We start from the raw sequence: 15,915 nt of genomic DNA, 5'->3' as shown, positions 1-15,915 counted from the left end.
AATGAGTGTTAGTAAAACTCACACATGAGACACAATCTTACCTAACCGGTGTCGATGTGATTTAAATCTCCAGGTCAGCACTCAAAGGCTTTAACTTATTAAAGCAAACAACCTGCAATCAGAGAAAGCAATCTGTGCCTCACCACAGCATTAAATTTACCAATCTGTTATTGAACTGTACACACCGTAATCCCACATCATCTGACCTCCTGAAATAACTCACTTGTCTCCATCAGATGGATTCACAGACTGACTGATCTGCACGTGTTTGATGAGCTTCACTGGACTTCTGCTAACTATATTCACAAGAGAGACGACTTTGAGTGACTTTAACTACTTTACATTATGAGAAGCTTGTTGCTTGGCAACCTACATTTACCTCTCCAACAATAGCACACATGTGTCATCCCACAGCCTCACATTTCCTTCCATCCCACCTTACAAATCCGACATTTGTCACACTTCATGTTTTAGGGTATCACACATGCCATCACCTCATCACATATACACACGCACACACACACACACACACATTCAGCTCAGAGGTGCTGCATTCATTATAAACTTAGGTGAGCCCCCTAATGATCAGACACACACACACGCCTAAACTGTAAATAATCACAATATCAATCACAGTGATATAAACTGGATAGAATGTTCACCCTAACATCAATAGGAAAATATCCTGATATGATTCATGTTATAATATTATAGCTGGAAATGTGATCATTAAAATGACATTTTATTATAAAATAGACAATTCTGATTACTTTATATCTTAGTCGTACACACTCTTTAAAGGCATGTTTTATGTGATGCAGGTTTAAAATGATTTAACATTATGAGTAAATAATGCCATGATTAGTATTCTGGCTACTCAAGGTCCCTTTAAAGAGTCATAGTATTAGTGTCGGCTGTTTGTTTGACACCACTGAGTGTGATTTAAAGAGTCTTTAAGGGTCATTATGGTCAGATAAATGACTGTTTGAATGGATCCTCGGGTAAAGAGTGATGTTGAATTATTAATACCTTCATGCTGAGAGGGCAAACTTTCTCTCTCTGTGTGTGTGTGTATGAAATCGGGTTAAGCCGTTCATCTCCTCCTGCAGATTTCCTGGTAATGGTTTTGATAGGGTCCTCTCAAGACTCTTTGAAATACCTTTAATCTGCCGTCCGTTCAATTAGGAGGAAATCTCGCTCGTTCCCTCACCATCTTTTTTCTGGACTTATATCAAAGACCTCCTGCGAAAGCTTCCTGCACCCTCAGAGAAAAACACGTCGAGACGAGACTATTAGTCAGAAATATATCAAGAATACAGCGATCAAAACTCAGACAGAACACTTACACAGCAAAACAGAACTCTGAGATCCGAAAGATTGTGCAGAAACTTCACTTTTTTCAATCTGATACCTGCTCAGAGTACGTTGTGTTATACTTTTATGTGATGGAAATACAATGAAGCTTCAAATTGCCAAACTTCTGTCTTTGATTTTTTTCATATGTGTTTATGACACAGAAAATACAGATCATCTCATGAGGCAAATAAAGAATTGTGTTACACATTATATTTAGTCATTTATCCAAATGAGGTGAACAACAGAAGCGATTAGAACCCTTCTCACTTTCTTCTTTATTTGTCCTTATGTCGTCTTTTTCTTTGCATTAACATTAGTAGGCATTAGGCTATATTAAAATGTAGCTTGAATGCACCTAAAGTCACTTTGGAGAAGGACGATAAAGAGGTCAAATGAAAGAGATGTATGCAGCCCATTTTACTAGAATAATATGATATATTTCTCAGAGAAAGGTCAATAAAAACAAAGAACAAGAAAGAAGTTAGTATATAACACTATATACTCTTTGTTTGTTAATGGTTTAGTTAGTTTTATATTATGTTAGCAGAGTTCAATGCAGTCAGGGTAAATTAAACAATAAATCTTTTTTAATAACAGAGAAGAAAGAGCGCCACCTGCTGGTCAACAACATAACTCATTCACACTTTCAGACCAGAGCACAGAGATATTATATAAAATCAAACGCTTAAACATCTCCATCATCATAACTAACGTTTGCTATATCAAAAATATACCAGCAGGGTGAAAAGGGACATTGGCATCATAAGCACTCCTCTCCTCACCGAACTAAAGGCATCCTGAGGGAATAAATCCAGAGCTGAAGCCAATAACATCCAGAGCACAGGAGAAATCCCTCATTCTGATCTCATTATTGACGTTTTTCCAAACAATCAGACAATACAGTTGTGTCATCAGCACAAGCAGCTGATCTGAATGAAAGTCTAATGCTGTTAGTAGTTCTCATTTATTAGATAAACTGCACCACTGCCATCCACACATCCAAAATCCATAGCAGGTAAATGAGATTGTGTCTCAGGGGTTTACAACAAAACATAACTGAACGATAGAAAGAAAACTTTGTGTTCTACTTGTAATTGTCTATTGACGAATGTTTCATTAAAATACTGCGAGTTGAATTGCTGGAAACAAACATCTATTTATCTAAACCCTTCTGCTAGTAACTAACCCTAATTCATCACATCCCTTTGAGCAGCTTCATAGTATTGAAAACCTGATCGTTTTATGACTCAAATGTTTTGTGATAACTTCATTTTCATTTCATGGTCGAGTTCATTTGATACATTTTGATGAATCATGTTCTTATTGAGTTAGTTGGCTGTATTTTTAGTTATTGTTACTTAATCAAAACAACCCGACTGCAGTTTGATTGACATTAATTGGAAAGCACGATTAAGAAACATGATTCTAGAAAGCTTAACTCAAAGTGATTGATCTTATTCAACTTCCTGAACTGTGTCCATTCAGACGTGGCGCCGGGTAAAGACATTTTCACTCGGGAACAGAACATCCTCTTTCTTCACTTTTCCGCTTACGTCACTGACGCTCGGCGGAGCTTCTGATTGGTTACACATCGGCCGCTTCCGTGATATTTGAAGGGGATGTTAGCGAGTCTCCCGAAGCCGAAAAGACCATAAATAAGATTTCGGATAATAAACGAAAACATCGGATACGTTTAAGAATATAAAACAACCAACATAACATTCATTAAGTGAAATGATCCCTCACATATATGACGCATTGATTTGATACGTACTGTCAGTTGGCATGTGAAGAGAGTGGAGTGGCTAATCTCTACAGAGAAACCCTTCCTTAACCAACAAGACAAGAGTGACAACTCAACTTTCACCCCAAACACACAGTTTCATCTTCACTCGTTTAGCATCTGTCAGGTTAGTGAGCTGTTCTTGCTTGTTTGATATTGATTTATGAGCGTTTGGCCAAAAATAATGTGTTTGTTGTTGTGTAAACTGATGGTTTATTTGCTATGTAACGTTAGCTACCTCGTGTTAGCTCATTGAATTTCTCTTATCTAATCTCACATGTAACTCTTAATACAATACCATTTGAAATGGCTAAAATGTGCACGATAACCGCGATAAGCAGCGTTATTTTATCGTCGAGTACACGTGAAGCTCATGGATTAACTGCTAGCATCAGTGTGTTGAAGCGACACTATTAGCATCATCATCTAAAGTGCTTCAGTTTTCAGACATGATGTGAGACGTGATCTCCGTATACACACACTTATTTACAGCTGTAGTCAACATTATTAATAGCACAGGTGTGTGTGTGCGTGTGCGTGTGTGTGTGCGTGTGCGTGTGTGTGTGTGTGTGTGTGTGTGTTTGAGAGAGAGTGTGTGAGAGAGTGTGTGAGAGTCAGTGTGTATGTGAGAGTGAGTGTGTGTGTGTGTGTGTGCGTGTGTGTGTGTGTGTGTGTGTGTGTGTGTGTGTGTGTGTGTGTGTTTGAGAGAGAGAGAGTGTGTGAGAGAGTGTGTATGTGAGAGTGAGTGTGTGTGTGTGTGTGTGTGTGTGTTTGAGAGAGAGTGTGTGAGAGAGTGTGTGAGAGTGAGTGTGTATGTGAGAGTGAGTGTGTGTGTGTGTGTGTTTGAGAGAGAGTGTGTGAGAGAGTGTGTGAGAGTCAGTGTGTATGTGAGAGTGAGTGTGTGTGTGTGTTTGAGAGAGAGAGTGTGTGAGAGAGTCAGTGTGTATGTGAGAGTGAGTGTGTGTGTGTGTGTTTGAGAGAGAGTGTGTGTGTGAGAGAGTGTGTGAGAGTCAGTGTGTATGTGAGAGTGAGTGTGTGTGTGTGTGTGTGTTTGAGAGAGAGTGTGTGAGAGTGAGTGTGTATGTGAGAGTGAGTGTGTGTGTGTGTGTGTGTTTGAGAGAGAGTGTGTGAGAGTGAGTGTGTATGTGAGAGTGAGTGTGTGTGTGTGTGTGTGTTTGAGAGAGAGTGTGTGAGAGTCAGTGTGTATGTGAGAGTGAGTGTGTGTGTGTGTGTGTGTTTGAGAGAGAGTGTGTGAGAGAGTGTGTGAGAGTCAGTGTGTATGTGAGAGTGAGTGTGTGTGAGAGCGAGAGAGCGAGAGAGAGAGAGAGAGAGAGAGAGAGAGAGAGAGAGAGAGAGAGAGAGAGAGCGCGCGCGCGCGAGAGAGATTGTGTGCTCGCGTGCGTGCGAGAAAGTGTGTGTGCGCGCGTGCGAGAGAGAGTGTGTGCGCGCGTGCGACAGAGAGTGTGTGCGCGCGTGCGAGAGAGAGTGTGTGTGTGTGCGCGCGCGTGCGAGAGAGAGTGTGTGTGCGCGTGTGCGAGAGAGAGTGTTTGTGCGCGCGTGCGAGAAAGTGTGTGTGCGCGCGTGCGAGAAAGTGTGTGTGCGCGCGTGCGAGAGAGAGAGTGTGTGTGTGCGCGCGCGCGAGAGAGTGTGTGTGCGCGCGCGCGAGAGAGTGTGTGTGCGCGCGCGCGCGCGAGAGAGAGAGTGTGTGTGTGCGCGCGCGCGCGCGAGAGAGAGAGTGTGTGTGTGTGCGCGCGCGTGCGAGAGAGAGTGTGTGTGTGCGCGCGTGCGAGAGAGAGAGTGTGTGTGTGTGCGCGCGTGTGAGAGAGAGTGTGTGTGTGCGCGCGTGTGAGAGAGTGTGTGTGTGCGCGCGTGTGAGAGAGTGTGTGTGCGCGCGTGTGAGAGAGAGTGTGTGTGCGCGCGTGTGAGAGAGAGTGTGTGTGCGCGCGTGTGAGAGAGTGTGTGTGTGCGCGCGTGTGAGAGAGAGTGTGTGTGTGCGCGCGTGTGAGAGAGTGTGTGTGTGCGCGCGTGTGAGAGAGTGTGTGTGCGTGTGAGAGAGAGTGTGTGTGCGCGCGTGTGAGAGAGAGTGTGTGTGCGCGCGTGTGAGAGAGAGTGTGTGTGCGCGCGTGCGAGAGAGAGTGTGTGTGCGGGTTATTGCCAACAGACTGAAATGTGGTCAAACATCTATTATATTGTGTCTATTCTAAAGCCCTTGTGTGTAACCTGTCAGTCATTAGTCTCGGTGCTGTTATGTACTGTGGTATTATAGTAGTACGTGTCTAAACTTGTTTTGTCTCTCTAAGAAATATTTCAGGCAAAATTCTGTCATTAGTTATTCACCCTCATGTGTTTGTAAACCCGCAGAACACTAAGGGGATATTTTGAGAAATGTCTCCGTGTTTTGTGTTCATACAATGGAAGTCAATGGGGTTCAGTGTTGTTTTTTTTGTCGAAGTTCTTCAAAATATCTTGTTTTGTGTATGTGAAAGAAAGAAAGTCAGACAGGTTAGACATGACATGAGAATAAAAGCGTCTGCTGCATGCATAAATGTAACTGTAAGAATGTGACGCCTGTCATCATGTGTGTGTGTCACAGGTGGTGTGTGTGTGTTGGGGTCATGTGGATGAAGGCCGTGCTGGTGGGGTTGTTGGCGTTGGGGATGGGCTATCTGTACCACACAGATCCAGAAATACCGACCCGTGTGCTGAATTACGTCAGCGAATCCCTGCCGCAGATGCAGCTGAGCGGTGGTCCCGAGCCCCGCCCACCAGCTCTGGAAGAGGTCATCGCACGCGGCTGGCAGACGCTGATCGCGGCTCCGTCCCGCCGCTGGAAGAAAGTGGCTGTGGGGTGAGTTTTGACTTGAGCTTTGTCTGTTTTGTCGGTTGTTTTCACTCCGCTGTGTGTCAGAGAGTTGTTGTTTTGGTATGTTCTCCTGTAGGGTGAACGCTTGTGTAGACGTGGTGGTCTCTGGGGTGGGACTGCTGCAGGCTTTAGCTTTGGAACCGACTTCTGGAAGAGATCATGAGGTTCTTCACAGCAAAGAGGACCTGAAAGACGCCTTCATCCACTACTTGGGGAAGGGCGCTGCCGCAGAGCGCTTCTTCTCAGATAAAGAGGTTTTTCATCGGATCGCGCGGGCGGCTGCAGAATATCCTGGTGCTCAGGTTAGTGTGTGATGTTTTGATGAGATATTGAACTGGTCGACGGGTGTCACAAACACCAATGCAGACACACACTAGTGTCAGGACTTTAAACTGACCCTCAACAGAAGTGTTTGTGTGTGTAGTTTTGTGTGCATCTTTAAGTTTGTGAGCTGAATCAACGTTTTGTGGTAAGTATATTATGACACTGATGGCGAGTATACTTTTGGGATTGGGCTCTTGAGATCACACAGATGTAATTGAAATACTGGAGAGATCTCAGGAGGGAATGGAGTTTCTGTGTCACATGTAATCTGCATCATCAGAATCAGAATCAAGTTGCTCTGTTGCACGGCAGGATTTCATTGCTGACCTGAATGACTTGAATGGCGTTTCTTGTGTATTGTAATAACAGCACACCTCTGACATGACTGTGTTCTGATCAATAATGATGATGCTTCTCTCGTGCAGATTTATGTGGGAGGAAACGCTGCTCTTATTGCTCAGAAACTGGCATCAAACCCTCATCTGGTGGTGAGTATGGGATGTCTAACTCACTGTCAGACTTTGAGAGAGAACCATCCAGATAAATGTGCTGTATATAGAGGGTCCCAGATGGAGCTCAAATCTGATTGGCTGTTGTGTCTTAGGTCCTGTTGTGTGGTCCAGTGGGGCCTAAACTTCATGAACTGTTGGATGAGCAGATTGTGGTTCCTCCAGAATCTCTTCAGGAGACGGACGAGTATCATCTCATCCTGGAGTATAAGTCAGGTGTCCATCAGAGCGTGTGTAGGGTTGGGTTTTGTTTTGTTGGGTGTGTCGTGTGTGTGTCTTTTTGTTTCGTGTTGGGTGTGTCTTGATGTGTGTGTTGTCATGTTGGGTGTGTTTTCTGTATTGTGTTCTGTAGTGGTAGGGGTGTTGTGTGTATTGTGTTGTGTTAGGTGTGTTGTGTGTGTTGTTCTAACGCAGTGGTTCTAAACTCTGGCCTGTGAGATCCATTTTCCTTCTACGTTTTGGCCTAACTCTGATCTAACACCTGAACTGATCAGCGTCTTCAGAGACAGAGGTGTTTAACGTAATGCAGCGCTGCACAAATCTATCTGTGTATGACATTAAAGTACTGCGAGAACAATTCAAGTGCAGACTGCGCCATAGGAATTTGAATCGCTCTCACCGTACTTTAATATAAGTGACAAAACTATCTGCCCAGACCCACATTACCTTGAACATGTGTGTTTTATCAGAGTTAGAGCAAATCTCAGCCCTGTTCTAACCCTCGTCTCTGTCTGTTTGTCGCCCACTACAGGTGAACAGTGGGGTTCATCACGAGCCCCTCAGGCTAACCGCTTCATTCTGTCTCATGACATCTCTAATGGAGAAATGAGAGCTCTGGAGACATTTTTATCCAGTCTGGAAGAGTTTAATCCTGATCTAGTGGTTCTGTCTGGTCTGCATATGATGGAAGGAATGGGTCGAGATCTCTGGGAAAAACGCCTGAAAGAGGTTTGAAACTGTCTACAGCTGTATTTGACCTTTTCCATCATCAAGGGCAGTGTGGTTGGTCTTCACTTCGTCTCTTACAGCAGATGTGTTTGTGTTGTGGTCAGGCGGTGGACGTGATCTCAGACGTCAGGAATGAGGTGCCCATCCACCTGGAGTTGGCCAGTATGACAGACCGAGATTACATGAACCAAATTCTGCTGGAGGTAAATGTGTAGGGTTAACACAGACGTGTGATTTTCACCTGTTTCACGTCACATCACAGAGCCTCTTCTGTTAGCAGGTCATGCCCATTGTGAACTCCATCGGTCTGAACGAACAGGAGCTGTTGTTTTTGACTCAGTCCGGAGGCGGTCCTCACGCTGACCTCACCTCCTGGGACGGGATTCCGGACGTGGGCCGCGTCAGCGACATCCTGCTGTGGGTCCTGGAGCGACACGGTCGGGTGGACCTGGAATCTGAGGCCGATCTGACCAGGATTCACTTCCACACGCTTGCGTATCACGTGTTGGTGACGGTGGACGGTCACTGGGCCAATCAGGTGTCGGCGGTGGCTGCGGGTGCTCGCGTGGCCAGCGCTCAAGCCTGCGCTCTACAGACGGTGGACGTGTCTAAAGTCGTCCTCAAAGCTCCCTTACACTTCTACAGCTCTTTCAAAGAACCCAGAGAACATCTGATGGTGGACCCGTCAAGCCCGGTGACCGTGTGGCGCAGAGGGAACGTCTCCTTCCATCTCACGCCAGTCCTGGTGTGCAAACAGCCGCTGAGGACTGTGGGATTGGGAGACGCCATATCTGCGGAGGGGCTTCTGTTCTCAGAGGCTCTTCTGTGAGACATCTGTGTGTGAGGTCACGTCTGGAAGAAACCTTCTCGCTGTTAGATCTTCATCCTGACTGGAGCGGATTGAAGAAACAGACTCACAAATGAAAACTGGAGTGGAGAAACGACTCTCTCTCTCTCGTCCCCTCTCTCTCCCTTCCTCTCTCGTCCCCTCTCTCTCTCTCCCTCACTCTCTCTCGCTCACACTCGTCCTGGAGACTTTGTTGTCAGGACGTTTCTCTGAAGCTTTTATTGTGAAAGACTGCACTGAACGTTAGTCAGGCAAACTCCACCTGATTTATTATTTCTCTTTTATTCTGTAAAGCACAAAAGGATGTATTTTACAGCAACGTCCGGACCACTTTTATTCCTAATGATGAGCTCCTGAACGGACAAAAGCAGAAGCTGGTTTTATGTGGGAGTTTGAACTGAAGTGGATTCGTTGTATGGATGTTGATAATAAGATAGCAAACATTCAACATAAATCTGATTTGACATAATCAGAATATTAGTTAATAATGATGTCAGACTATATGAATCTAGAATATGAGTCTGGACACCATTATCTCAAGCTTTAGTGTTGCACAGAAATCATGTGTAGATGACAAAAGAGTTGATGTTCTTTAACATGCGATTCTACAGTCTTAAAAATCTGATGTCAGGAGTAGAAGAAATCGGCTCTATAAAAGCTGTTAACTGATCTTCAGTTTCTTCAGTGGTGACAGAGTTCATGTGTGTGTGTGTCTCAGACATGATCTGTGATCAAATGTGTTCAGTACTACATCGGTCAGTTCACACAGAAACGTTATCATCGTCCGGTCAGTTTACAGTGATGATCTGACACTTTCTCCAGTGTTGATCTGACACTTTCTCCAGTGTTAATACTCATCAGCTGTTTAGATATATACACCTGTGTGTCACAAGTTTGTCGTCATCGCGTCCGTCATTGCTGTGAAAGGTTGATGATGCTCTGAACACATATTGAATTTGAAATGGTCAACAGTTGAGACGCACACATGATCTTATTGTGTTAAAGGGTTTATTGTGATCATGTTATTTTAATGACATGGATTTTTATGATCTTCAGGGTACTGGTGGTGATATTTCATCATGTGTAAATATCTGAAAAGCATCGATCTGTTTGCATTGGACTGCTGATGTATGTTGTGATTCATTCATACGTTCTGTCTGGTTTGGAACGTCATACAGAATGAATTTGTCGGTGTGATTACCTGTTTTTTCTTGCAGGTCATTAAACTGTAACCCTGTTTTATTTGTGGATTTCTGTCATTCCTCACCTTCTCATTGGAGGTGTATTGTTGTTTTAATAATGATTTCATGACTATTCAGAGAAGTCAGTGGTGTTGAGAATCAAGAATAAGTTCTTTGCTGTAAAACAAACACTGTTATAGATTCTCAGTCTTTGGTTTATAGAGTCACACTGTTGACATCTGGATTCCAGCCGTTAGGAGTTGTAAGTCTTTAGATTACTGTATTTAGATTGGAAAATGAACAATATTATACATGGAGGCAGTTTTAAGTGTAATAAACTAGATTTGTTATTAAATGTCAACATGTCAGATAGAAACTAGCAGTACGTTCATACACTACACTAGTGTTAGTCTTGAAGGGTTATTGGGTTATAAATCCTTGAATCATAATGTTAAGATCAAATATATTCAGCTCTTGAGTATGGAGTATTTTTATACCAATAAAATATTTCTGTTTATTCACTGATGACATGATTCAGTTTTCTTTCTGTTCGCCGCAAGCACGTTATAAGGAAAAGATGTTATTATATCACAAAACTTTACATTTAATAATACATCACTAATACATCATAAATCCACTGCTGGTCATGAAATAAACCTGATGCTTTTATGAACAATCCTCTACATTCACACATAACATCTAACTATTCAGCCACGGCTTTGACTTTTCTCTTCTTCTTCTCTTTGAGTTTTCCTGTTTCGGGCGTCTCGTCCACATCATGATCATCATCATCATCAGGAGGATCTGTGAGGGGTGAGGGGGCGTTCTCCACATTCACCTCAGCCTCTGCATGACAAAAGAAAGAGACACAGTTCAGATGGATTTTATGATTTGACGGATTAGATCTTGAGATCTTCCGATCAGTGCGCTGCTCTACCGGCGGTGTTGTGAATGTTTTTGCTGTAGCCTGCGGCTGAAGACATGGCCTGACCCAGAGTCTGGTTTGTGCCCAGGGGCTGCTGGGAGCTGCTGGCTTTATTGGATGAGGACCGTTGAGCGATTTTACAGTCTTTAGCCACTTTGCTCCAGTATACAGTCTCAGCGACCTGTAGAGCCGTCGCCATCTTCTGGGCCATTTCAACCATCTGTGTGTGAAAGAATCAAACCAGTCAGTCCGTCGGTCGGTTATTCTGACACATTGTTTTGCTTTGTGTGGTCGGTACCTCCGGGTCGAACTCGACGTTGCTGTTATTTTCCACCTGAGCGTTGACTTTCCTCTCCATTTCTTGGTACTGCAGGAGCGCCGCCTTCTTATCGTCCTGGTTATACAAGAACACGGCAAAGTTCAGGTTCACCAGTGGCTCTGACCTGTCATGGACGACATTGGCTCACTTTATCAACATTTCTGCATTCCTCAGATTCACATCATCCAGCATGAAGAGAAACATACTCATCCGTCTGAACGGCCTGCTCGTAAGACCGCCGGGCGTTTTCAGCATCGTCCAGGTTGGTCAGGGTGACTGAGTGTCAAAACGCAAACATTAATCCCATCAAATCATAGAAGAAGATGTGTACGTGTTTGTGGTGCGTTTACCTGCCAGCAGCATGTAGAGCTCGCTCATGCGTGGCCGCAGATTGACGGCGGCGCTCAGAAAGTGAAAAGCTGATGCATACTGCTGCATGGTCAAATGAACCAAACCCAGATTATAGAGAATCTTCCAGTCGAACGGAGAGAGATAGTTGGCCCTCTTCAGACAGCTGATGGCCTGACACAGAGAGAGTGTGGATGAGATGGAAGACTGAAAGACGAAAGTAAATCTTTTGCTTTATAACTCACGGCCACATATTTCTTTTTGCCAAAGAAGCACATTCCAATGTTATTCCAGAGCGGTGGACTCTCTGGGACTGCGTGTGCCGCCACACGATATTTATTCATGGCCACGTCATAATCTCCATGTGCCTGCATCATGCTGCCGGCTGCCAGGATGGCCTGTGGACACACAAACCCACACAGAAGCACACACACAGTTACTGACCCAGCACATCTCACAGACGTTCATAGTTTCAATCAAATGAATGTTTCAAACCTTGAAGTTATTGGGGTCGTACGTCAGAGCGTTCCCCAGGTGCTCAAAGGCTTTCTGATATTTGCCGAGCTGAAACAGACACACACACAGAAACACGCACATGAGCGCTGAACTTTATGTTGGGAAGGAAAAGTAAAAATAGACATGAGGTAAATGTGTTTACGTGACACACATCACGTGTTACACACCTGCATGTACAGAAGCCCCAGTGTGCCTAACAGCTCTGTGTTCTCAGGAGAAAATCTACAACAACAACATAGAATTTATAGTTCAGGTTTGAAGAAATCACTGTGATTCTGTGTGTCAGAGAATGACGTCTCCAACATTCAACAACTGGGTTACTTTTCTGTAATGTTAGTCACTGAACTCACACACTACAACACTGAAGTTTACCATATATGTGTGTGTGTGTGTTATTATTTCATGTCAGGTTGAAAGGCATGAAGAAGCTCTCACTGTGTGTCAGGTCTCCTCTCGTTCTAGGCAGCCCCACCGCTGCTTCTTCTGCTGCAAGTGTGTTACTTATTCATCACCACAGCGGGGGGGCTGCACTAATGAGACCATCACACACACACACACACACACACAGCCTTAACACTCCAGCTCTATGATATGCAAGCCATAGATACTCCGTGTGTGTGTGTAATGTGTGTTTGATGTGTGTGGGGTGAAGAAAGGAGTATTTATCTCTATTGGTCCTCTCAGGGTACAGAGGAAATTAACATCAGTAATAAAGTCTGTCAGATCCTGTGATTCTCGTGGAGAAAACACATTAGTGAGTCTTTTTACTGCTGGATTTTCTCAAGTCACTTTCTAAAAATGAGTCTTTCCAAACCTGTGAGACTGTGAAACACGAACAGAATGTTTTCACTACAATGAAAGAGAACGCAAGACATGTTTACACCCTAAATGTGTAGATGGCACAGGAACATGGAACACAAATCTGTCTGAGGCAAACAAACAACTACATTAAAGAGAGCTTTTGTGTGACAGAACTTGTCATTTCCAGTGAACTTTTCCTTTAAGAATAAACCTGTACATCGGTTTGATCTATTTCAGCAAGACGTCTGTTTGAAAAACAACAAAGAAAAGGGAGAAGCCAGGGCGAGGGCGAGCTAGGTTGAGTCGGTCACAGTGAGACAGTAAATGTGATTCATTTTAGCTGTGAGCTCTTCACTGATCCCAGCATGCTTTGCTTTCCCGGGCGTGCTGAGAGCATCTCTGTCTGCCGTTAGATACAGTGTGCTGCTAAACATGACACAGAGAGAGAGACGTTCCCTCTGCTGCAGTGCATTGTGGGTAAGCCACTAGAGAACACACTTCAGACATCTGCAGACGTGGGTGCGTTTGAACCTGTCGAGTCAGACGTGACAAGAGCAACACAAAGCAAACAAACACGGCTTTGACAGATCTGTTCTAAGGTCTGAAAGCTTCTTTCTAATATTGTGAGAACTGGATTTTTCTTGCTCATATTTACTGAAACTAAAACGCAAGATGATTTCATTCAGTAATCCCAATGAAGCACCAGCACAGACATCAATAAACACTGGTCAAATGACCCTTGAACCTTGTGTAGACAATATCACACACACACACACACCGTATGGGCACTCTTGACCTGAGGAATGAAGTGTTTGGCACGTTTTGTACACCAGAAATAACCAGCAGCAGACTTCAGAATGACCATTTGAAGGACATTAAAGATGTGTGTGTGTGTAGTTGTGTTTGCAGACGTACTCCACAGCGCTCTTGTACACCTCGATGGCTTTCTCAGTGTCGGCCTGCAGTAAGTGCATTTTTCCCAGCATCATGAAGGTCAGATCGTGTTTGTTTTGCTGTAACGCTGCATTTAATCTCTCTTCTGCCTGCAGATGCGCACACACACACACGAGGGATACACTTGAAGATAACTGAAATCAAACGCACACAAATGCAAATATTGATGTTCCTATGAGAATGAAAAGTGAGCAGAGCTTACGTTCTTGAAGTCTCTGATGTAGATGTAACAAACACCCAGATTGTGATTGATCTCCTGCACATAACATATTGATATTTCACATGCATTTCATCTTAACACACTGCTTTCTTTTCTTCTTGACTGCTGTATATGACAGAGACACAGATGAGATTTACCCAGTCCTTCTGATTCAGACGACCAGCTTCATTATAAACCTCAATCGCAGCTTTGTGTTTCCCTAAAAGAAAACTAAACAACAGTAAACTCATGAGTACACACGTGTGCGTGTGTGTGTGTCAAGTGTGTGTTTGTGTGTGTTTTTTTACTCACAGGGATCGTGCCACTTGCTTCAGGTTGTCCGAGCTTTTGGGATTCAGAATGGCACAGCTCTGAAACAACTCCAGAGAATCCTGAATCTTCCCTTCTAACCGCATGATCAGAGCTACACACACAAACACACACACACGTTTACTATCTTCGTGGGAGTCCATAGGTGTAATGTCTTTTATACTGTACAAAATTTTAGGATTTTCAAAAACAATCGTTCTGTACAATGTATAGTCTTTTGTGCCCGTTGGGAACTCAATTTTGGTCCCCACAGTGACTCGGATCCCCATGAGTTGGTGTGTATTCAGGTTTAGGTCCCCACTAACATATAATAATAACCAAGTCCACACACACACAAACATACACTAATGTTTATGGATGATGACGATATAGTTTTGGGTTTAATGTAGCTCACACTAAGGTTAAAGCACGTCATTGTGGGATTCAGTATTTCATCAACTGCACACACACGGCAGAAATATTCACGTGATTCTGAATTTCAAATGAAAAACCTCTCCAGCTGTTAGACTGACCTTGGACGTACACGGCGTATTCACACATGCCTTGAGTGTCATGAAGCTGTTCTTTAATAACGGCCTGGAATCAAAAGAAACACAAATCACCATTGAAAACACATATTCTTTATGATTTAAAACGCTTTGTATCGTGATTCAAGGGGTCTCTCTGCTATACGATTCTGTTTTACCTTACAGGTGTCATAATCTTTACGGATGTAATGCAGATGAATGAGCCAGTTTCTCCTCTCCAGGATTGGAAGTTCAGGAGCTGCACACCCAATGAGAGTTAATGCATACCTATAGAACGTTAGTCAACCAATCAGATCGAAGCATTCAACAGCCCCATGTTATAATACTCATAAGCAACATAAAATGATTATCCAGCTAAGCCCATAACGTCTTTATCATGTTTGCGTGACTCATGGACATCAAACGCTCTTCTGTTAAATATTACAAACCTAATGCTGTATTTTCATCATGGCTCAAGTGTGGAAACAGCTCTTGCTGCAAAGGGTTAGTTCATTTGAGAAGCTTTGATACATTCATTCTTTCAGATGCACTCGATTCATAATTGAAAAGATCAAAGAAATAAGTGAAATTGTGAGCTGAACACAGTTTGTGTTTAGGCTGTAGAGAATCCACAAACATCTCCTTAATCTTAAGAAACAATCCTTTCTATTCCTGGAGCGAATCCTAATCCTCTTTACAGACTCCACAGCGCCACCCGCTGGATGAAAACGATACTTGCTGAAATTGGATATTATTTACGTATCAGCTCGAGTGATAATAAACTTAAGTTACAGACCTTTCTTTGGTCGAGGTTTCTTGACGTCTGTGTTTACAGGAATCTGCACATCCTACAACGAGAAAAACATCCCATCACATGTGACCCGTGTACACAATGCTTGAGCTGCAGCATTGATTTGTTCAGAACGAATGCACACACATGACATCTGTTATCATATCGCACTGGTGATCGTGTGCACGTATATTTTATATATAACCCTAACATATGTATTTATTCTTCAGCTCTGTCCTCGATATAAACTTCATTTCTCACCGTTTTCGCCGTATCGTCCGCCATCGTCGTCTCTCCTTCTCACTTCCGGTGACGCTTCCGTCACCAGGGCAACGCCTGGACGTCTTCGACCACGTGAGCTGATCACTACAGCAGATTAAAGCGAAATTAGATAAAAGGTCTGAGATAAAGAATGG

The 15,915-nt window shown here is 43.6% G+C and overlaps 2 protein-coding genes across 4 annotated transcripts; one reads left to right on the top strand and one right to left on the bottom strand.

Moving 5' to 3' along the window:
* Positions 1–2,981: 2,981 nt before the first annotated feature.
* adpgk (ADP-dependent glucokinase) lies at positions 2,982–9,872 on the top strand. 2 transcript variants are annotated; one of them, XM_056739673.1, is made up of 8 exons: positions 2,982–3,266; positions 5,733–5,987; positions 6,079–6,304; positions 6,752–6,814; positions 6,931–7,051; positions 7,587–7,783; positions 7,888–7,986; positions 8,061–9,872. In XM_056739673.1, exons 2-8 carry the CDS (start codon positions 5,755–5,757, stop codon positions 8,610–8,612), a joined length of 1,491 nt encoding a protein of 496 aa, XP_056595651.1. In that variant the 5' UTR covers positions 2,982–3,266; positions 5,733–5,754; the 3' UTR covers positions 8,613–9,872. The 2 variants fall into 2 exon arrangements, with proteins under 2 accessions (XP_056595651.1, XP_056595653.1); XM_056739675.1 differs by having other exon boundaries at positions 2,983–3,266; positions 8,064–9,872.
* A 619-nt stretch (positions 9,873–10,491) lies between these two features.
* bbs4 (Bardet-Biedl syndrome 4) lies at positions 10,492–15,869 on the bottom strand. 2 transcript variants are annotated; one of them, XM_056739671.1, is made up of 16 exons: positions 15,761–15,865; positions 15,506–15,557; positions 14,889–14,968; positions 14,716–14,779; positions 14,186–14,297; positions 14,032–14,104; positions 13,877–13,930; positions 13,636–13,763; positions 12,087–12,141; positions 11,899–11,967; positions 11,649–11,801; positions 11,406–11,577; positions 11,262–11,331; positions 11,035–11,179; positions 10,749–10,956; positions 10,492–10,657 (listed from the first exon to the last, which is right to left on the bottom strand). In XM_056739671.1, exons 1-16 carry the CDS (start codon positions 15,782–15,784, stop codon positions 10,515–10,517), a joined length of 1,602 nt encoding a protein of 533 aa, XP_056595649.1. In that variant the 5' UTR covers positions 15,785–15,865; the 3' UTR covers positions 10,492–10,514. The 2 variants fall into 2 exon arrangements, with proteins under 2 accessions (XP_056595649.1, XP_056595650.1); XM_056739672.1 differs by having other exon boundaries at positions 10,516–10,657; positions 11,035–11,130; positions 15,761–15,869.
* Between the last annotated feature and the right edge of the window lie 46 nt (positions 15,870–15,915).

This window comes from Triplophysa dalaica, chromosome 24 (assembly GCF_015846415.1).
Source record: "Triplophysa dalaica isolate WHDGS20190420 chromosome 24, ASM1584641v1, whole genome shotgun sequence".
Taxonomy (NCBI): domain Eukaryota; kingdom Metazoa; phylum Chordata; class Actinopteri; order Cypriniformes; family Nemacheilidae; genus Triplophysa; species Triplophysa dalaica.
This window is presented reverse-complemented; position numbering and strand designations above follow the sequence as displayed.